Here is a 23,336-nt window from a genome sequence, read left to right as displayed (position 1 = left end):
AAGGCTTTAATGTTATGCACTTGCATTTAGATTTCGAACTAGTTCTTAATGATTTTCTGTACGTAGTTAATTAAGAATATTATCTTTATAACTTTAAAACAAAAAACTAACAATAGCGAAGAATTTCATTATAAATTTAACATATTTTTACTGGAAAATACATGCACAGAACAGCTTAAAAACACGTACGTTTCACTGCCGTAATGCAATGTTTAGAAGTTACAAACATGGACGCCGCTTGTTCGGTGGAATTTCATTTCCCGACAGTGGAGGAAACTGCGAACCCTCCCTCCTTCTATTCTAACCTCCTTGGTATTCATCGTTATTTAAAAAGTAGGGAAATATCGGGAAATTTTGGGGAAAATTTTTGTCATTCCCATTTAGTCGCATGTAATTTGCTTCATCTTGTTGATAAACAAAAAATGTAAGCTGATCCAGGTAAGTAGATGCTTTGTCTGAATTTTCATGGGTAGTTAAGAGATTGGCATTACGAAATTGAATCGTCGTAACTAAAAACTAATTTTGAACACTTTCAGTCATTTCTCTCTGTTGACATTTGAATTAGTTTTTGATTAATTCAATAGCTTTTAACGCAGATTGCGGAGAATTTGTTGTTTAGCTTTTAAATGCATTAATTTAGCTATTATTGTATAGTATTTTTATTAATAAAAAAGAAACACTGGTTTATGAATTTTTGTTCTCCTTTTAGTAGCATAAATCATACATGAATGATGCATAAAGCTTAGAAAGGATTTTTGAGGAAATTGTTGATTATATTGATAAAAATGTTAGCATTAGCCCTTATTAAATTAAATGACTGAAGATTGTTATAATTTACTATTTATTATGAAGTGGAAGTATTTTGAATGATTTTGTTACATAACAGGCATAAGAATCATTGATTACAAAGAAAATATTGCCCTGTAAATTGTTACACTTCTCTGAGAGATGCGTATTACAAGACAGAGATATGACAAATGTGGTAAAAATGTATTAGAACTTACCTTTTTGTATTACACGCTATAATTAGTAATTTATAACAATATCACAAAATGTCAAACGTTTAGCAAAACTCAATTCAAAACAGAGAAACTAATTCTATCTCACTGCGAAATCGCTACAAATCAATCACAGCATTAAGTAAACAAACAGTTCGCTAGAACTACAGCTACTACTGAGATGAGTTGTTTGTTCTCGGTTTTTATAAGCTTGTATTACACGCTATAATTAGTAATTTATAACAATATCACAAAATGTCAAACGTTTAGCAAAACTCAATTCAAAACAGAGAAACTAATTCTATCTCACGCTACAAATCGCTACAAATCAATCACAGCAAAACAAACAGTTCGCTAGAACTACAGCTACTACTGAGATGAGTTGTTTGTTCTCGGTTTTTATAAGCTTTATAATTAATTTCTCGAATATACTGGAAACATCTATAAATATCTGGATTTTTGTGGATGGCAACAGCAATTACGAGATATTTATTTATTAGGTATTAAATCCACGCTCTGTTCTATTTTTAACCTTCCAACGCAGCTGTCTTTTCAAAAACCGTCTGCGTTGCTAAGGCAACATGAAGCAAATCTAATTACAATTCTAAATAAAAAAAATTAACTAAATAAATAGCTATGAAATCCGTAACAATATGAATTAAGTAATAATTAAGCAAAGTGCATGCACATGCATGCACCAATATATCGTACAAAACTATGATTGGAAAACTGAGACCATGAGTTCGGCCACATTCGGCTATCGGGGGATGCGTACAAGTTCTGAGTGCACGTGTTCCCCAAAAGCCGAAGGTAGCTGAACGCAAGCTACTCACACGCATTTGTAATTTAAGTAGTGTGTGTTTCAGCTCGCTGTGAGTAATCTAACAACACTGAATAAATTATCGTTAATTACTTAGCAGTAAACATTTCATTTTTTTCTTCGTCGATATGTTATTTTATTATTATATATTATTATTTGCCGATATATTAGCCGGGCCGCAAAAATATTTGTTGTGGGCCGCGAGTTTGACATCCTTGCTCTAAGCGAATAACTGAAAAAGTGCATACTATTTCTAATGTTTTAAAGTTAAATCATTGGTAACAAGAGAATATTTGACGACACAGAAATCCATTGCAAAATCTAGATATATCATCGTAAATTACAAATAATTTGTGACAACGAAATGGCGTCACTGTGACAGTATTCATCGTTATTTAAAAAGTAGGGAAATATCGGGAAATTTTGGGGAAAATTTTTGTCATTCCCATTTAGTCGCATAATTTGCTTCATCTTGTTGATAAACAAAAAGTGTAAGCTGTTCCAGGTAAGTAGATGCTTTGTCTGAATTTTCATGGGTAGTTAAGAGAATGGCATTACGAAATTGAATCGTCGTAATTAAAAACTAATTTTGAACACATTCAGTCATTTCTCTCTGTTGACATTTGAATTAGTTTTTGATTAATTCAATAGCTTTTAACGCAGATTGCGGAGAATTTATTGTTTAGCTTTTAAATGCATTAATTTAGCTATTATTGTATAGTATTTTTATCAATAAAAAAGAAACACTGGTTTATGAATTTTTGTTCTCCTTTTAGTAGCATAAATCATACGTGAATAATGCATAAAGCTTAGAAAGGATTTTTGAGGAACTAGTTTAGCTTCACAATAATTTCTGAAAACCATGTCTATAGTAGGGGAAGGAAGAAAAAGCGGTTCAGCAAATAGGGTAGTGATTTTAGACTGGAAAACTTTCTTTCCCTCAGACCATCAAAACGTACACAGCTCACCATGATGTTTTTCAGTCTTCTATTCCCAGCCAGGAAAACATCTTCACTGATTGACTTCTCAATTTTCATTGCCTTTCAGTGATTCTTTTCTCCGGCTAGATACACTCCACTGTCCCATCAAGCAAACTGAAGAGAGTAGCCAACCTCTAGCAGACAATAAATGATATCATTTCTTCTTCACACTACATGATCTCCAGACAAGGTGAATAATCCTACCAGCTCTTAGGCCTCACTTTCCATACTTTATGAAATCACCTAGGCCTCTAACCTTTCATACTTTATGAAAACAACACTTTCTACTCTTTAGCTTCTTCACTAGCCACCATTTACTAGGGACTCACACTGGAAAGACAATTTTCACCCCCATCCGTGGATGCATTGCAAGGTAAAAGCATACAAATTGCTAGCCTTTTAGCCAGATCTCATTTCTACAAGACAAGATGTTTTTCTGATACTTTTAGTGAGACAAAGTCAGCTTGAAGTGAAAACCTCCCTTTGGAACAGATGATAGAAACATTCCAGGCAAATTCTGGAATTCAGACAGCTTTAGGTATAAAAAAATAATTTCACACATTTTTAAGTACCAAATTCTTTCTGTTACATAAAAATTTTAGTAAGTTACAAATTGTTGAAAAATGTCCATTGAATCAGAAAATAAAGATTCATTAATTTTACAGAAAGGAAGGGGAAAAAATTAAAACACGATTTATTAGCAAAACAGTTAAGTTTAAACACCACTTTTTTAAGTGTTACATAAAATCAAAATTTAAAATTGATGAACCTTAAATGTCATACCAAACAAACTTAAATTAAGTTTTCAAATAGAAATTAAATAAAAGTTTCTCCTCAAAAGTTAATAAAGGTTAATCATCACCATTAATTAAAATTTGAGTAAAACAACTGCAGCTCAGATCAAAACTTTCAATTAAACAAACCACTTTAAATAAAAACTAATCAGTTAAAAAATAAATATCAAAATAGCTAACAATTACACAACACTGCATGCATACCTGTCACCACATAAATGTCTCTTTTCAACATTGCAAATTGTCACATAACTATTTTGGTGACATACTGTGTTGTCTCGGGAATACTTTTTTTAGCCTTTTTGGTGGGAACTGCAGGCAATTAGAAAGTACCAAATGTAGGTATAGTTTGAAAGATAAGTAAAGATCTTGTAATGAATAACAATACTCTGGATCCTGATTAGTTGCCAAAGCATAATGCAAATGTCCAAAAAGTTCATAAGAATTTCCATGAAGATACTTCTAACATTAAAAAAAAATAAAATAAAATAAAAAACTTCGAAGATAATGTATATTAAAATATGTATCACACCATAATTTTTAATGAATTTTGTAATGAAAAATTCTTTTAGATAACCATGGCTCAGAGTTATTCTGAAATATTCTCTGTGTTCCAAAAGTATATGGAAGATGAAGACAACTTACGTGAAGTGAGTTAAATTTTTATTTTCACTTGTTATTTTCTTATTTATGTAAACTTTTTTTTATTTTCTGAAAATATGCTTATGGTGAATATAAGGATCAAATAAGTGATGTTTTATTGTTATAGTTCTTTCATCTTCAGGTGGAATGCAATACCAATCATGTATTAAAGTTGCAGTTTTAAATATTTTCCCATTTCAGGCTATTAGAGTTATCGTCAAAGAAATTGAACAAACTAGTCGGGAAATTATAACTTTACTTCAAGGTGTTCACAAAGCTAAAGGTTTATCGCAGAGTTAGTATCATAACTATTATAATATTTTGTATTAATTTTTTTGTAATACTTTTATGTTTATTTATTTATTATTATTATTTTAATCACTGAAATATAATATAGAAAGTTTTCAGTTATTCTCACGTTTTTGAATTACTTTACTAAATACCATTTATCCTGTTTGTTATAATCATTAACCCCCTGACATATGAACAAAATTCCAAGTTGTTGTGCTTAAAAATAGTGAAAACTATACTGTGTTAGGGGAAAGAACCTAAGTGAGTGAATTTGTGTGTCTGTATATATCTATGTATATATATTAAAAAGAATATAATAAAATTAAATTTAAATAATTCCCTTGCACCATTGCTGCAAGGAGTGAAATTTGAATTTAACAAACATTCTTTATTCGTAAAAAGCAAATTTAAAGTTAGTTAAATTTTAAATGAAATTGAATTACAAATAAATGATTAATTATTGCTGCAAACCAATCTACAATATCATTTAAATTCTGATAGTATATTTAAATTAAGTGTAAGTATCAAAATCTATGAATGTATAATAAATGTATAATATATAATTCCAATAAATTTTGTAATCCTAAAAATTTATGAAAATACATAAGTGAATAATTGTTGAGCAGGCAGGAGACAGACTTATTAAGGAGAAGTTGCCTCCAAATCTAACTCTTCAATTATTCAATTCATGTTTTGTCATCCATGTAGGCAAGCGTAGAAGGAAAATTCAAAACCAAAAGTAAAACCAAATGTTGTGAATTACTAAAAAGAAATTTAAACAAGTAGAATTTAGAGAAATTAGCAATTAAAGACTAGAATAATTCAATTAAGAGTAATAAGTCAATTAAGAGTAGAAAAACCAAATTTTTAAAAAAATCAAAGTTATTTAGAAACTAACTTTAAATTTACCTTTTACGAATGAAGAATGTTTGTTATATGTGTATATATATATATATATATATATATATATTCAAGTATATAAATGCTCACTTTATAGTCTATACTTGTTTTTTGAAATGACTATAATTTTATAATGTCTGAGGTATGTCAAAAATCTAACATTCAGAATAAATAAGGCATCTCAGAGGTATATCAGCACGTATAGTGTAAATTCATTTTAATTTTGTTAGGTCTGGGACATATCAGAATCTATTTTAAGTGAAGCATTCTAGACTTCACTGTATGTCAAAGTTTTAATAAATGATGTATGATAAAAATCATTAATATCTTCTTACTGTTCATGTTTTTTGCAGTAGTATGCTTATCTTATTCTCCTAAATATCCAGTTAAAGAACTCTGTGTGACAGAAATAGACTACTTTTTTTAAAGAAAAGTTTATAAATTTTTACGTTCAGTAATTTGTAAAATATGTAATTATCTTATATACAGTAGTATATAAGAAAACTGCATCATCCAAATGCAAGCGGAAAGGCGAAAATTCAATAATTTGAAAATGCAGACAGTAGCACAATGCAGGTTTCACAGAAAGGCATGGGATTCTTTTTAATAATGAAATATATTGACAGAATAGTTCTGTTTTACACCAACAGGTGTATTAGGAGATAGTATTTTATACTTATTTATTTCCTATCATAAACATGAAGTATAGAACAAGCAAAAGAACATTTATAAATACAAAAACGTAAGTGATGCCATTCACAAAAAGGGTAATGTTATTTTTAATAGTTCGCTGGCTTTGCCGCAACATCCTCCCCTCCCTGGTCAACCTCCAGGGGGATGACCAGCTGCACAGGTCGGGTAATGGTATGTCCATTGGTGCGCAGAACACAAGTACGGACTCTTTTGTCGTGGCCAAGGATTAGCTCCTCAACACAGGCCTTCTTCCAGGTGTGGCGAGGTCTAACATCTTCTTGTAGTAGGACAATGTCCCCTTTCCGTATTTTATTTGTTTCAGATGGATTCCGCACTTGATGAAATGTACACAAGTCCATCAAATATTCCTTTTGCCATCTTTTCCAAAAGGAGACCATCAAATGTTGACGGTTTTTCCTCATATGATTTAAATTTGTTTCAGGATTTGTGAGACTGGAAGGAATAGTGGTTAATTTCTTTCCTATGAGGAAGTGCGAGGGTGTTAAAGCTTCCTCAGAGTCATCTTTTATTCCATATTCATGGACAATCGGTCTACTGTTAAGAGCGGCTTCAATATCACATAATACAGTGATCAAACCAGCGTCATCCAAAAGAGCCTTACCTAATGTTTTCCGAAGCATCGCTTAATTGAGCCAATCATTCTTTCCCACCATCCTCCCCACCAAGCCGTTCGGGGGGCGATGAATTTCCATTTGATATTGTAGTGGGCATAAAACTGTTGTGCCTTGGCAGAGGATATAGTATCCCACAATAACTTCAGCTCTTTGTCCGCAGTGCAGAAAGTTGTGGCATTATCAGTGTACACTGTATGAGGAAGTGAACGTCTAGAGACAAAATGTTGTAATGCAAGTAGGAAGACATCAGTACGCAGATCGGAAACTAATTCTAAGTGGATAGCTCGAGTTGTAGCCTTATGTGAAGATAACAATGTAGGCTTTTGTAATGGAGTTATTATTTTTTACGTAGAGTGGTCCAGCAAAATCAATTCCGGTAGTTTCGAAAGGAGATGACTTTTGAATTCGCTCAGCTGGTAGTGGAGCTTCTATCTGTTCACTTCTCTTTTATTTAAGTACTTTACATGGAAGGCAAGTCTTTATCACCTTTTTAATGGCTTGTCTTGCTCTTAATATCCAATATTCTGAACGAAGCTGAGAAAGTACAATCCGAACACCGATAATGTGTTTCGTAAATGTGTTTGGCGTATCAGTAGGCTTGTAAAATGATGAGAACCTTCCAATAATATGGGATGTTTTTCAGCATGAGATAAATCAGAAAACTGTAATTAACCACCAAGAAGTATAATATTGTTCTTGAAGAAAGGGTTAAATTGTTTTATCCTTGATTTCTTAGGGAGTGATTTTCCTGTCAACAGAGCTTCATATTCTGAAGGAAAGGATTCTTTCTGAACGGTCTGTATCCAATAAATACGAGCTTGATTCAGTTCTGTGGCATGTAACTCACCCACTAACTTTTTTTGTTTCCTACAGTTGTGAATAAAGCGAAGAATCCAAGATGTTACACGTAACAGTCGAACGTAAGAACTGTAGTTTCCAGCCTTTATGATTGGTTGAGTAGATACGATGTGAAGGGTCTGAACTTTTTCTTTCTTTGCCTCGAAGTTATGACTGTAATCTTCAGACTGTATCAGAATGAGGCCAATATTCTAGAGATTTGACTAACCATGGAGGGCCGTTCCACCAAATTTCCAGGTTTTTTAGTGTTGATGGTGAAACACCTCGAGAAAGTTTGTCAGCTGGATTGTCTTTGCCAGGGCAATGTCTCCATTGTGAAGGATTGGTATAGGAAATAATTTCTGTTACTCTGTTGCTAACAAAAGTTTTCCATTTGTTGGGGTCACTGTGTATTCACCTTAAGACAACTTGAGAATCACTCCACAATGTTGCATTTGACGAACAGATGTTTGTTTCAGCACAGAAATATTGCAACAATCGTGCTCCCATCAGGGCAGCCAAGAGCTCCAAAGGAGGTAAAATAACTTTCTTTATAGGAGCTAGTTTGTTGCGACTACACACTAAATTCACATTCGATTGGTCACCTTTAAAGGTAACAATGTACAGAACTGAACCATAGGCACGTTCAGATGCGTCACAAAACACATGAATAGCAAAAGGAACGTGATGAAATCCCTATGCATCGAGGAATTTGAAGGGAGCAAATGTCATCAAGTTCTTTCACAGCTGCATACCATAAAGTTGATAAATTAGCAGGTAGTAATTCATCCCACTTGATTCCAAGAATCCATGTATCTTGGAATAAGATTTTCCCAAGAATAGTAAACGGTGAAAAAAGGCTTAAGGGATTATAAAAACTAGCAATGCAGCGGAGTAACCATCTCTTTGTAAGTGGTTTGTCTGTAAAAACACAGAGGGAAGTCTTGAATGCATGCTTCAAAGTATCAGAAGTTGTATTCCAGCCAATACCTAAGACAGTTGTTTCCGTTTTGTGAGATTCTTCATGTGTTTGTAATACATCTTTGAGTTTTAAAGAGTTTGTAGCCCATTTTTCCATAGGCAATTTTATTAGAGCCATTAAATTCTTGATCTCGTGATATAGCATTATAATGCGTGATTCAGTTTTCATACTAGCAAGAAAGTCATCCATATAGAGATGTTTTATCTATCATTGGTGCAGCAATTGGAAATTCTGCGATATGTTTTGCAGCCAATTCTCGTGTCGCAGCACAGAGTAAAAACGGACTGCAAGTAAGGCCAAATGGTAAACGAGTAAATCTGTAAACAGTTATTTCATCTGTAAAAGTAGTAGGTTGAGATGAATCAGATTTTAATTTGTACCAGAAAAATTTTGTGACGTCCCTATCTTCTTTATGTAGTGACAACTGTAAAAAAGCTTTCTTACCATCACATGTAACAGCGAATTCATGCAATCGAAATCTTAGTAGACAACCAATAGATTCAGGAAGAAGATTCGGGCCAGCTTCCAAGGTATCGTTCAGTGAAATCATTCCTATACCATGCAAGGAAGCATCAAACACAATTCTCCACTTGGTTTCAGATTGTGTTTTCTTTCTTACAGCATGATGAGGAAGGTAATATACTGGCTTCTCATTGGATTCATCTATGGAACAAACTTCAACATGGTTTTGTTCAATGTAATTCAGCATGCAGTTGTCATATTGTGTAACACATCACTAAATGCAAGTCTTTTTTTTTAAGAGAATGAAATCTGTTTTCCGCTATAATTTTGTTTGTAGGCAAAGGCGTGACCAATGGTTTTCTAGGCAGAGACACAATTCTTCGATTGTCTTCAGTGTTGTAAGTTTTGTGAAATTCTGATAAAATTTCTTCATCTCGAGTAGTCATTTTTCATTTCTGCGCATCTTTTATCCCTATGGAGTCTAATTCCCAGAAGCGACATACCTGATCATTTAAACAATCAGTCTTAACTTGCACACAAACTTGATGGACAGAAGTCTTCTCAGTGATTGTAGTATGTGTTCTTGTTCCACTAAGAACCCATCCAAACACTGACGGTACCATAACAAAAGATTCTGAAAGCTTGATTGGAGCTTCTGTGGAAACAATTTGGCAATAATGATCACTACCAATAAGTATTTCTATGGGCAGTGAAGAGTCATCCGGAGGATCAGCAATTCTCAATCTTTTTTTCTGAGCAAAGTGAACTATTTCTGGTGGAGTAGTAGGATGTGTAGTATAGGAATTGGAGCTTTCAAATGCGGAGATCAAAAATGCTTGTTTGCTCCACAAACTTGAAAGTAACAGTTGAACACATCTACGTTGTTCTTGTGAAGTAAAAGATTCAAATGCTTGAACTGAAAGTGAGGCAGAACTGATAACGTTAAGCTTCAGTTTTTCAATGAGGATTGTGTGAACAAAACTTGCTTGGCTACCACCATCTAAAATGCAACGTGTTAATTTAGTAATGCCTGTGGGGCCAGTAACGTACACACGAGCAGTTAGCAAATGTGTGAAAATTGTTTTAGGAAAGGTTATGTGATTTACAGCACTGTTAGTTATCCGCAGTTGATTGTTTTCAACAGGAGGACAAATAGAAACATGATGCCTTTTCTTGCATTTAGTGCACCGTGCAGTATTTTTTCTTGGGCAGTTTGAAACTCTATGACCACGGTTAGTACACAGAAAGCAGTGATATGAAGTTTTAAGTTTCGAACACGAGTATCATAGTCTCTAACAGTTTCACAATATTGAGGCCAATGTCCTGTAGTATCACAAAATGAACAAAATGGTGAAATTTTCTTACGTTTGTTTAGTGTTTTGGAATTGATATTAAAATTTTCTACAGTGCACTTTAGGGTGTGATCAGAAAAAGACATACCTTTAACTCTTTGTGCTGCAACTACACCTTCCACTTCTTCTACCAAGAACTGTAGTAATATTACCTTCGTTTAGGTATGTAACTGTAGTAATATTACCTTCGCTTGGCATAGATAATCCAGCGGCAACAAATATCATTGGGGAATGCATGAATAATTTTTGGCACTAGGATTCTACCGTATGCTTCAATATTTTCACCCAGAGCAGTTAAAGCTTGAATTCTTCTGTTACATTGTATGTGAAGATCATTTAGATGCGTAGGAGATGGATCTTGAATAACATTTAAATGTTCTAAGTAATCTAAGTGTGATTGGATAATTCGATCTTTATTTCCATATCCTTCCTCCAACAATTTTTTTGTTGTTTCATAGGTGTCTCCTATTACACTAATTCCATCAACAAGGCGTTTAGCTTCACCATCTAAATAACCTCTGAGGAAAACATGTTTATCAATAACAGAAAGATGTGGATTGGCATCTATAGAAGATTTAAACTGTTCCCAAAAACATTGCCACTGTTCAATTTCTCCTGTAAATGACTGTAGTTTAATTGTTGGCAATTTAACTGTATATGGTTGAGTCATAGGCACTGTAGTAGGAGGGTTGCCAATTATCATCGCTAAATCATTGATATCTATATTCGAATATTACATTATTTGGAGTTGGCGATAATTTATTTTGAATAATTTTTCGTGCTTTGAAAATTGCGGATTCACCAGTATCTATGTAGTTTTCACACAGCAAATTATCACTTTCATCGTCAGAAAGGAAGTTGTGAATTTCGTTATCTATTAGTTTCATATCATTTAAAGCAGTTGTTAAGCGATTACAAATATATTCAACTTTTTCAATTGAGAAATCATCGTTCAAAGTACCAATTTCAGTAGAAAAGCGAGAAACATTACTTCGCACGGCTTTCCGCTTTCGTTTCAGTTGCGTCATTTTGTCTACAGCTTCACCGGTCGGCGCCATTGCCCGAGTAGTAGAAAAGAACAAAAACAAAACTAAGTTTTAATGTCGGAAGTAAAATATTTCAGCAAGAATAATCCAACAGTAGGTAGTATAAGTTCAAGGTCCTGTTTCGTAAATGGTTTTTTCGGCACCAGATATTAGGAGATAGTATTTTATACTTATTTATTTCCTATCATAAACATGAAGTATAGAACAAGCAAAAGAACATTTATAAATACAAAAACGTAAGTAATGCCATTCACAAAAAGGGTAATGTTGTTTTTAATAGTTCGCTGGCTTTGCCGCAACAAGGTGGTGCTGTAGCAGTCCTATAGAATAAGCATTTTGTGAGACTGTGTGATTATCAATTATGATCATCCTCTAGAAGTATTGTTACAAATTCCATGTACTGGAACTAAAACCAACTGGTTTTCAGAGATATGAATTTAAAAATTGGCCTTTTCAGCAGATGGAAAACAATATTAGACTGGCTGTCAAACATCCTGTAAACTAATGAGGCCTACTTAATGAAAGTCTAAATATACACAACACAGCTGATGCATCTGGATGAGAGGGAACCCAGATGTAATTGTGGAAGCCATTTTGCTTCTGCAAAAGATGAGAGCATTGCAGAGTCTCACTGTGTCATTCATTATTAGCCCCTTTTCAGGAAGTTCACAGCAGTACATTTTTATATCAGAATCAACTATTATCCAATGCTTTTAAGAGACATCGTCATTCCCACCGTGCAGGAGAGGCCAGGGCTTCATAATGTAACCAGTAGTGCAGGAGGTACTTCTGTACAGGTCCTGACCAGTCATTGCTGTGATCAACATTTGAGATTTTGTTCATGAATGGCCACTAGGATCTTTGGACTGTACACCTTGTGATTGTTAGTTATGGGGTTACTTGAAGTCACGGGTATATAGTGATCATCCTACATTACTGGCCACATTGAAGGAAGTTATTCACCATCATGCAACAGAATTATGGCTGAACCCTCGTCAGTGCTATGTGGAGTATGGGACCACATTTGATGGCTATGAGAATGATGTCCGTCACATTAAACATCTGTTATCCTAGTTGCATTGCAAACCTTGCTGCATCACAGTAAGGATTTCTAACAGAGTTGAAACGCCACCTGTCAGTGAAAAATGTAACTATTTTGGCAATTTGGAAATAAAATCTTTCTTTATTAAAAAAAAATTGCATCTTTTGTGCATTTCTGTGAAAAATTACATCACACTTCTATTTGTACTTGTTGAATTATTGAAATTTTAAATTTTGTGCTACGTTTGGATCACCTAGTACTGTTGCAGTATTTTAACCCTGAGTAGCATAACCACCTTTTATCTAGTCATGAGATTTTTTTCTTTTGTCACTTGGTATATATTAGATTATAATTTAAAATATTTTATTTGTTTAATTTTTATAATGATATAAATATCATCTTAGTAAATGGAAGTTTATAGAAATGGGGACTAAAACAAGTAATTATAAAAATTTAGCTAAAAGAAGCTGTTTAAATGAGGTCTTCCTGAGTATATCCAAAAAGCTGTGCTACTCAGGGGGGTTAAAAATTAATATGAATGGAATGCACTGGGAAATGATTTGAATATTATAAGTATTTTAAAATAGCTTTATTATTCATAACAATGTTTTTAAACTGATTTTTCTTTCCATTTATTTAAAAAAAATTAAGTGGAATGATATTTTTATTTTTTATTTAAAAATTTTTTTTATTAATTTTTAAGCATTTGGTAAATTCTGTGTGATAAATTACTGATATTAACAACAAATCTTACTGTGACCAACAACATTAATTTTTTTTCCATTTAATATTAAGCATTTTGGTAGCATTTGTGATACATTTCTTGACATTGGGCAAATCCATCAAATATGTGTAGCATTCATTGAATTATGGGACTCAATTTAAAAAAAATTCAACATATTGTGTAATGTATAAATGAAAAAAAAATTAGATGGCTTATTTAATTCATGAAAAGTTAGAATTTTAGTATCCATAATTCTTTAATTTATGTTATTTTTTCACCATCTTCAAACTATTTTAAAGATTAAGCATTCTAAAAATTTTTCATTTAAATTTAATTAATTGTCTATAGTTTTATTTTTTTATTGTGCAATAATGTGTTAATGGATCTAATTTTTTTTAAATAGGACATACTTGAAGAATGAAATTAATATTCATAACACTTTTTAATGAAACATTGTCATAAATTAGATTGGTATTGAAGGAATTTTAATGAAACAGAAAACTTTTCATATCACACTTCAAACTATATGATGATTCTTGTTAGTGTTGAAATAACAAGAATTGTATTTATTCAGTTAAAAGATAATTTGACATTTTTAACATTACTTTTTAATTTGAATTTCTTGAAAACTTTACTGTCAACAGTACATCATTAATTCTTCTTGAATAATTTATAACTGTGTTGTTCTGCTTTTTACTATGTAGTTGAAATGTTTTATATATTGTTACATTATTATTCTTTTCTTATAGAATTTTGTGTTGCTATAAATTATGCAAATTTATAGCAACATTACTATTAATATTTTCTATTTTCAGTACCTACACTGTGCCAAAAAGCTCGTGAACATTTTTTAACAGTTAAAAACCAGTATGCAGTCTTACAAGAAAAAGTTCCTGTTGATGAATATTATAGGTGATTTTTAATTATTCATTTAATTTTTAATTTCAAAAAAGAATTTTTTGAATTTTGTAATTCATGTATGTAATCAAATTTCTCGGAGTTTATCTAAAATACTGATATTTAAAAAAGTACGGATTAATATTTCATTATTACCTTATAAGATATTTCTCCTGCCTTCCCAGCATGCCTTCGTGTTGTAGTGGTTCTGCACACTGGGCTGGTATTTCAGAGGTCCATGGTTCGATTCCCGGTAAAGGCAGTTCACTAATTTTTCATATCTGGCTTTTCCAAAAATCTTAATGTCTCTACAAGTGGCACCCGAACTAAAAGGGTGTTGGATGATGATTCTCCTCACCCAGGATTTGGCAATTGGGTCTCCTAAAAACCCCATCACCCTTTAAAAGTGTGAGTATATAAGGTATTTCTCCTGCCTTCCCAGTGTGCCTTCATAGTGTAGTGGTTTTGCACACTGGGCTGGTATTTCAGAGGTCCGTGGTTTGATTCTCGGCGAAGGCAGTTTGCTAATTTTTCATCTCTGGCTTTTCCAAAAATCCTAATGTCTCTACAACCTTTAATATACAGCAAGTAAATTAGGACATGATAAGAAATAATCACCTGTAAATATTAGGAAATGTATTTTAGTCTGTATTATAAAGATCTAATGCCAGTTTAGTCCCATACAAACTATTTATAATGGAAAAAAGCTGTCAGTTTTGAGTCTCAAGACTTTTGTTGATGATACAGGGGATTCTGAACTGTTTTTGCTGTTTCATATCAATTATTTGTACTATAGTGGAATGCTATTTTTACACTGGTTTTATGTGTATGTATTAATAATGTAAAGTATGTATTAATAATGTAAAGTGTGTTATTCTTCATATATTTTATTAATATTTAGTAAGTTCTTGTCTTCTTTCATTCATTCTCTGTAACAATTTTAACCTGTGTTAAATGAAATTTTATTAAGTTACAAATTCTCATTTAATTGTAGTATGTCTTTTGAATTTGTCATTTGAAGCTTCAGCTGAGGTGATGAAGCAATATAGAAATGACAAGAAAGCTGATACATATTTCATATATGAAGCAAGCTGCTAATAGAGATATATATAGCAAATTTATAACAAACATTTTCTTAACAAGCAAGCTGAGTCATAAATCAGTTCAGTGTCTTTGTTGCCATTTGTATGATTTGGGATTTCCTTTTTTTTGCAATGTTAATGAGGGTAAGGATGCTAGTTTTAGAAAGTTTGAGAGCCATAAGCAAGAAAGCTTGTGGAGCATGACATTATTGTGTTGCATTCCACAATATGTTATGTTGTATGATGAGCAGTTGCTCCCGCACCATTTTTGAAAGAGTCTGAGAGCCTTACTGTTATGGAAATGTCCTCGTCATGTGGACTTCAGTCATTTGTTTGTACAACAAAACTGTGGAACAGCTGGATTTTCTGTCATGTTATTTTCACACATGAAGCTACCTTCAGTACGACAAAGAATTTAACATATAGACTGCATGTGTGTGAGCAAGTGTTAACTCAGCAACATGTCTGCTTATACATCAGCAATGATTCTTATGTTTAGATAAGAATCATTCTGTCTAAGCATCAGGCATTATGTTGAACCAGAAATGATGGCAGAAAGTACCAGTTTCTTTCAAAAGATATTGCTAGAGCTGCCAGAGGAAGCAAGCAAGTTGGATCTAGCAAGATGGTTCCATACTTCAGCCCTAATTACAGCCAGATTTGCTATTGCTTCATGACCTCAGTTGAAGCTTCAACAGCTTGGCAGCATATGTTGTTTCAGCATGATGGAGCAGCAGCTCATTTTTGACAAGATATAAAGAACTGTCTGGATGCCCTTTCGACACTAATCTATCTAGCAAGATGGTCTCATACCTCGGCCCTAATTACAGCCAGATTTGCTATGCTTATAAAGATATCTCAAAAGCCTTGTTTATGATTCCACTTGAATCTGAAAAGAAATTCTGAGTACTGATGGAGCTGCATCACTATTATGAAGTTTGTGTTATAGTTGGTGACTGCTTTTTTGAGCAGTTGCTGTAAATATTCACAATTAAATTTGCCTTTCCTTCTTGTGTGTTATTCTTTTGTTTTCATTTCACTTCTTGGCTTTGCTATCAAACATCTTGGGACAACTTTATGGTCATTTTGAACTGTGCATTTATTAACAGTTGATTTATTCTAGCACCTATTTTTACCTCAGCTTTTTTAAAACTTCCTGTATGTAGAAACAGATTATGGTTCTAGCATTGTCAGTCATGTCTTTATCTAAATTGATATACCTCTTTATTAATACTTTTCTTTTCTTATTTCTATTTAATATTTCTCATAATATTCTGTTTAATTTTGCTTTCTTATTTTGCTGCTAATTTTTAAAATTTGTTTAATAAATTCATCATTTAACTTTATATGCAAAAACTAATTTTTTGATTAATTCGTTTTTTATCATAATTATTTTTAGTATAACATATATGTAATTATTAACTCGATACATATTTTCAGTACTTTTCCATTAAGCATATGCCACGCTTTTGGCACTTGTGAAGGAAAAGCTAAACATACATTGAAACCCAAAAATAGTGCCTTGCAGGTGCATAACAGGAATATACCATATTTTTTTGTGATGTGGTGCCATATTTTGTTTCATTTTTGTGAGAAACTTTCATAATTTTGTTTTCTTGAATGCTTAAGAGATTATAGAAATTTTCTTAATTATTTGAAAATATGTATATATCTTATTAAGAAATATAAGTATAGCAAAGAAGATTTTGATCATAGGGTTGGAAAATATTTAAAATTTTTTTGTTGTTGTGACTTATCTCACTTGTCTAATCGTGGCAAGGAGTGCAAGACTGCGCCTTTTGTTGGCAATAGCCTTGAGCACCATACAGCTGACAGTACAGCTTTGCTCACTTCTGCCTCTAATTTTGAAGAAGAGGAACCTGTGGGGATGGGTCTGAGGGTCCCCCACCCCTCTTCCTCTGCTACCAACCTCTTGAGAGTACTTTCGACTCGCCACATATTTAGAGTGACCCTATGCATTTACAAACATCCATGCCTTCTGCGGAATTTAAACCTGGGCCCTTTAGTATGGCAGTCAGCGTCGCTAACCACTATCCCAGTTGGGCAGCATTTTTCAATTTTTATTTATAATAATAGATTATGTTTGCCATGCTATAATTTTGTGTATAGGATAAAAAGGAATTTATTAATAATTATTTTAAGATGGCTAATTTTTTTTTTTTTTTTTTTTTTTTTTTTAGTTTTTAATATCATTTTATTGCAAAAGCTGCATATTTGTTTTCTTAATATATGGACTTTTATCTTGAGCTTTTATTTATTGTAATTTTACAAAATGTAGGTATCATGAACATTGGAGATTTGTTACACAGAGACTGATTTTCTCTGCTGCATTTATTGTTTATCTAGAATCTGGGAAACTTCTGGAAAGAGAAGAAGCTGCTGAGTTTCTAGGAAGTTAGTATTTGATATGGATATAAATAAAGTAGTTTAATGTGTTAGTTGCATTAGAAAAAGAATTGAAATATATACTAATTTATTTTTCTGTGGAAAAAGACTGTTATATTTTTTGTAGTATTTCCTTGAATATAAAATTATCTTTTCTGATTGGGAGTTTTTAACATTTATCATTTTTTGTTCTATTTCAATATTATATTAAAATTTTCATATTTATATTTTGTAGTTAGTGCTAATCCAACTGACCAGTTTCATGTAGAATTAGATGATTACTTGTTAGGACTTTTGCTGTTAGCCGATGAATTGGTAAGTTATTACTGCCAAAACTTATCTTTCTCCCTTGAAAAAGTATTTATTTACTATCATTTAAACATTGCTGAATATCATAAAATTACTTTGAAACAAAACTTGAAAAAAGCTAAATGCTGCAACCAAAAGGTTATTCAAATATACATGAATGATGACTGCCTTACAAGCAAATGATATAATATGTGTAAACCAAGACAGATAGCATTCATCTTTTTTTTTTTTTTTTTTTTTTTTGTATTTTTTTATTATGTATCTTTCTCTTTATTAACATTTTTAAATGTTTCTTTTTGTGATAAATATCATATTGATAAAATTTTATGTTATATTAGCATGGAATATAACTTGTCTAGCCAAGTTTAAAAATATGAACTTTCTCAGAATTTATTAAACTATTTTTGAAGGTTAATTATGGCCTATTCATATTTTCCACTATTTATGTAAAAGCATATAATAGTTTGAATTATATCAGTTATCTAGTCACTGACCAAAAAAATTATAAATAATATTTTTACAAATATAAATTGAATTGGCAGTTTAGAAAGCAAACCTATGTTGTAAATTAAAAGATTGTTTTTGCTTTTATGAACATTTTCTACCTTTGATGCATGTAACAACTGAAAGAGAAAAGAGTAATGATGCCTTGAGGGTTAAATAAACTAGAAATCTTTGTTAGTTGATAAAGGATATTCCACTTTTATTAATAATGTAGTTTTGTCTTATTTAGAATATTTTCATATTATTGACACATTAATTAAATATTGAGCGGTTTGTTTTTAACAAGCAGCAGCTTTCTAGCAAGTTTTCCGTAGTGCAATCATATTTTCTTATGCAGCAAAATCTGCCTGCACTGCAGGTGTTTGCACTCTGTTTGCGTGGAAAGGATATAGCATTGGTCTTGTAGCCAGACCACTGATTGGGGCATATTTTATTTCATGAAAAATTTTTCAAATGTCACACTGAAGATGATCTCTAACCCTCTCCAAAATACAGTGTTCTTGCATTTCTTGGATGGCCTGTATCCTGCAAGGTGCTGACAAAAAAGCTTATTTTATGCAGATACTTGCAGTTGCTCAAAGAGAGAACTATCAATAGTAGTCCAGAATATTCTTTACTAAATAGGAAAAGAGGAGTGAAAGCGCTTGAAACTTCTGGCCTGAATCTCAGAATTTTAGAGTTAATGGATGACATTGCAAAATATTGTTTTTTATTATAAAAGTGATGTTTCTCATCTTTCATCAGAATAAATTTGTAGTAGTAAGATTCCCATAAATTATCAGGAAGAGCAAGATATTGCAAAAAATTATTTTATAAATTCTCTGTAAATATAATCAATTAATTATGAATACGAAGTTTAGATCTGGCCAGCCGTTTGTTTTGGTGGTGTTAATTCTGAAAACAAGGCATTACATTGAAATTTTTAACACAGTACAAAGTCCGAGATCCGGACGTCCAATATCTGGAACAATCTAATATCCGGACCTCAAAACCAGCAACTTTTTTTTTTAAATGCTTTATGCATGCACATTTGATTCCCTCCCCCCTTTGATAAAACGTGTGTAGAACCTTGATTCTTAATTTCCCTTCGGCACTAAAATGCTAAATAAATACTTCGTTATTGAAGAAATAATTTAGCACAAATTTGTGTGATCAATAATTTGGCTGCTTGGCATATATCTCAAACCGAAAAATTCTAGATAGAAACATTGTTAATTTTATGCCTACTATTTTATTTCCCTGACACTAACCTGGCAAATCATTATTCATTATATTTTCCTTTCATCATTGCATGTTTATCAACACAGGACCACTTGAGTAATTACTCATGCAATGATGCTCAAACAATTTTTTATGTTAGTAATTTTTTATATTAGTGCAAAGAGTAAAGCAATCTTTTATGTTGGCATTCTTTCTTGGCAATGATTACAGATTTAAGTTAAATACGCTAAGAAATATTGAGAAGGAAAAATTTAACAAAAATTTCTTACCATACTCTAAAAATAGATTTTGTTAATGATACTCATAGGCCAAAAGATTACATTTAGTGCTATTTGAATTAAGAATAACTGATTTGTTTTTCACATAAACCCAGAACCATAGGCAGAGCTGTATGGCCGCACCGGCTGGCAGATTTTAGGGAAGGCAAGCTTTTTGAAATTTAGAGAAGCACAAGCAACAAAATTAAAGGATGAAAATATTTTTAGAATTTAGGGAAAACACTGGGATCGAAAATTTATGGGCTGCAAAAATTTAGAACTTAGGGAGACACAAGCAGAATTTAAGGCCCGCAGAGGCTGCATCAGGCAGTATCAGCACCAGCACTCAATAAGCCTTTAAGCCGAGACTCAATAAGTATATATGTGGGAATTTACTCATTCAGGATTCAGATAATCATTAAGCATGTGCAAGAAATAAACATAAGTATAATAAATAACTAAACTGATACAATCAAACTTAATTGTCTCAGTGCACGATAGAAGCAAGACAAAATTTAGCAGAACAACTAGTCTTTCATTGCCAATATCATGATAATAGCCAATAATGTAGAACGGACACTACTAAGTTAGGTTAAAATTATACTTTACTGATTTCAAGGAATTTCAGCCAATATAATAGATTGTGCTGTTTCTTAACTTTCAAATTTGATCCAGCTCAATTATTTTTTTGTAGGCTGTTTTTATTACAGCCTACAAAATATAATTGATTTGATGAAAATTAAAGTTTCAACTTTCGATCATGTCGAAAAGACTTTCTAATTCTGGAGCTGCAACAGGATCTACAAAAAGAAAGCATGTTTGAATGTCCATTAAACAAGATACGGAATTGCTGCAAAAAATGGATAAAAGTATATCCATCTCAAAATTATGCGAAGACTATGACATTAGAAAGTCTTATGTATACGGCATAAGAAAACAGAAAAAGGAACTTTTTGAATTTTTTTGTGGATTCCAGCACCCTGCTTGCAACGAATAACAGAAAAATTATTCGTTATGCTAAAAGTGAAGATCATGACAAAGTGATACTTGATTGGATCGGACAGCGTCACACAGTGAGGGTGTGCCATTGATGGGTGAAATGCTAATGGCAAAAGTACTAGAAAAGAATATCACTAAGAAAAGAACTTAAAACTGAGTGCACATATTCGAGAGGTTAATTAACCAAATTTAAAAATCACCTTGGTATAAGGCAAGGCTTCTTAAACTTTTTTCAGTTATGATCCCTTTTTATCACTGAGATTTTTATTGCGACCCCAGAACCCCATAATCTGAAAATTTTGTGGAACTCCGTAAGCATTATGCAAATCTGACACACACACATGAGTGAAATTATCACGATCCCTTTTCATCACTGAGATTTTTTCTCGAACCCCGGGACCCCATAATATTTACAAACATTTTGTGGGATCCCATAAGTACTGCACAAATCCGACACACGCGTGAATGAAACTGTCAATTTTTTCACTTGTACTGTAATATACTATTGCAATTTTAGGTCATTAACTTTAATTTCTAATTTTGAATCATAGAACAATGTGAAAATTTTAAATAAGTAACAGGCAAAATGACAGCGTCAAGTGCAAAGCAAGTAAAATGAACATTTATATTATAAAAAGAATGCGTAGGAACATTTTCATTTTTTCTATATCTATTTTCAGATACATTGTGTAAAACTATTTTGTATAATAAGTTAAAGAAATTTCAAAACTGCTAAAATTTTTGGTGAACCCCAGTTTAAGAAACTCTGGAAAGCAATTAAGAATTTCTGGTAAAAAAGCTTCAGCTTGATACTGAAGCTGCTAAGATGAATTTGTTGAACTCATGAATAGATAAAAGCTTTCTCCAGAAGAAATTTACAACGCTGATGAAACTGGTCTTTTCTAGCAGTATGTACCACAAAATACCTTGGCAAGCTCTATAGAAAAGGCTCCAACTTGTGTCAAAGATTCCAAAGCTAGACTAGCAATTTTTGCATGCACAAATGCAGCAGGAACGCACAAGTGTAAGCTTTTCGTAATCATAAAAAATACACGGCCCGACGAGTCCGGATCTCGGACTTTGTACCGTATCAACTTGGATAATTTTATATCTTTGTTAGTTTTTGAATTAATTTCTTTCTCTCCCCCTTCCTGTTTTCCCCTCTCTTCCTTCCTATATTAGTTTGAGAAAGGAAATAAATCCTTTGTTCATTTAGGGAAGGGGGGACTTTATTTTTATTTATGTTTATTTATTTATTTATTGTGGCTGGGTGTTCAAAATCATTACATTCAAGTAGCAGTGATATGCTAAAGCTTCTGCATAAAAATTAAAAGGAGAAAGTGTTCTTTCGTTTTCCAGAATTTGTTATTTAGAATTCATTTCCATCTTCAAACTGGCAGTTTGGTAGAAGTGTAGTATAATCTCAACTATATTTTATTCTTGTTAAATAACGTAAAAGGTCTCTATTTATATTTTAAAAAAGAAATTGGATGCTAATGAAATAATTATTGTATGCCCATAGTAGTATGTAGTATTTTATTTATTATATGAATCGTTTATTCTCAAGATGTGTTAAGTCTCTTTGAAATTTTGGATTAATACCAGAAATATATAAGGCTATTTGCCAGTAATGCTGAAGTTGTAGAGCATTACTGTAGAAATAATTTATAGCAAGCAGCCACTTGCACAATTTGCTTTGAATTATCTGTAAACAATAGGGGGAAAAACCTAATTCTCCCAAATTTAAAAAAATAGATTTAACACTACTTGAGAATTAAGCAGTTTTATGTTTAATTGTAATGATTATTATTTCAGACACGTTTTTCTTTGAATTGTGCAACATATGGAGATTACAGTCGACCTGTACAGATTTCAGAATTTGTTTCTGAAATGAATGTTGGTTTCCGCCTATTGAACTTGAAAAATGATCTTCTGAGAAAGAAGTTTGATGGGTTGAAGTACAACCTTAAAAAAGTTGAGGAAGTTGTATATGATTTATCCATTCGAGGTCTGAAACCAAATGGGGAAAGTATATCAGTTTCCCAAACTTAAGAAAGAAGACTGCGTCCTGATTTCCTATGAAATAATTTTTAACTTGTGAATTTGCAGTTGTAATGCCGTAATGTAACAAGATTGTCATTTTGTATTTCTTTCCTTTTTGTATTAAAAGAATGTATATATGTTAATTTTGCATTGTTCTTTGTAAAAATATTATCATTGTGATAAGCAGACAAACATTGCAGGTATGTAAATGTTTTCCATCATCATAAAACATAGGATGATTAGTGTTTGAGACAAATAATGTTAAATTTCCTAAACTGTTATATATACGTATAGAAGCAAAAGTACAAATTGCTTTCTAATTGTAAAATAATTTATAACCATATATTGTAGCTTCAGAGTTCAATCTTTCTGTTATTTTATCGATTACTAAACATCAGGACAACTTTTAATTAAATTTTA

The 23,336-nt window shown here is 32.1% G+C and overlaps 1 protein-coding gene across 2 annotated transcripts; it reads left to right on the top strand.

Moving 5' to 3' along the window:
* Positions 1 to 1,846: 1,846 nt before the first annotated feature.
* trsn (translin) lies at positions 1,847 to 23,059 on the top strand. Of its 2 annotated transcripts, none has more exons than XM_085812977.1 (7): positions 1,847 to 1,870; positions 4,165 to 4,242; positions 4,436 to 4,529; positions 14,014 to 14,110; positions 17,477 to 17,592; positions 17,819 to 17,898; positions 22,689 to 23,059. In XM_085812977.1, the coding sequence occupies exons 2-7, from the start codon at positions 4,171 to 4,173 to the stop codon at positions 22,923 to 22,925; spliced, it is 696 nt and encodes a 231-aa protein (XP_085669103.1). In that variant the 5' UTR covers positions 1,847 to 1,870; positions 4,165 to 4,170; the 3' UTR covers positions 22,926 to 23,059. The 2 variants fall into 2 exon arrangements, with proteins under 2 accessions (XP_085669103.1, XP_085669102.1); XM_085812976.1 differs by lacking the exon at positions 1,847 to 1,870 and adding an exon at positions 2,167 to 2,323.
* Positions 23,060 to 23,336: the final 277 nt, after the last annotated feature.

The sequence above is a fragment of the Stegodyphus dumicola genome, chromosome 3 (assembly GCF_044657685.1).
Source record: "Stegodyphus dumicola isolate Sdum_Otavi_A_Nest chromosome 3, ASM4465768v1".
NCBI classification, from domain to species: Eukaryota; Metazoa; Arthropoda; class Arachnida; order Araneae; family Eresidae; genus Stegodyphus; species Stegodyphus dumicola.
The sequence above is the reverse complement of the archived record's forward strand: the minus strand, read 5'-3'. Positions and strand labels throughout refer to the sequence as shown.

Excerpts from the sequence above, each read along its gene's own strand:
- trsn (XM_085812977.1), top strand. The coding sequence starts at position 4,171 with ATGGCTCAGAGTTATTCTGAAATATTCTCTGTGTTCCAAAAGTATATG. Across the intron at positions 4,530-14,013 it reads AGCTAAAGGTTTATCGCAGA|TACCTACACTGTGCCAAAAA; the intron begins GTTAGTATCATA and ends TTCTATTTTCAG. Across the intron at positions 14,111-17,476 it reads CCTGTTGATGAATATTATAG|GTATCATGAACATTGGAGAT; the intron begins GTGATTTTTAAT and ends TACAAAATGTAG.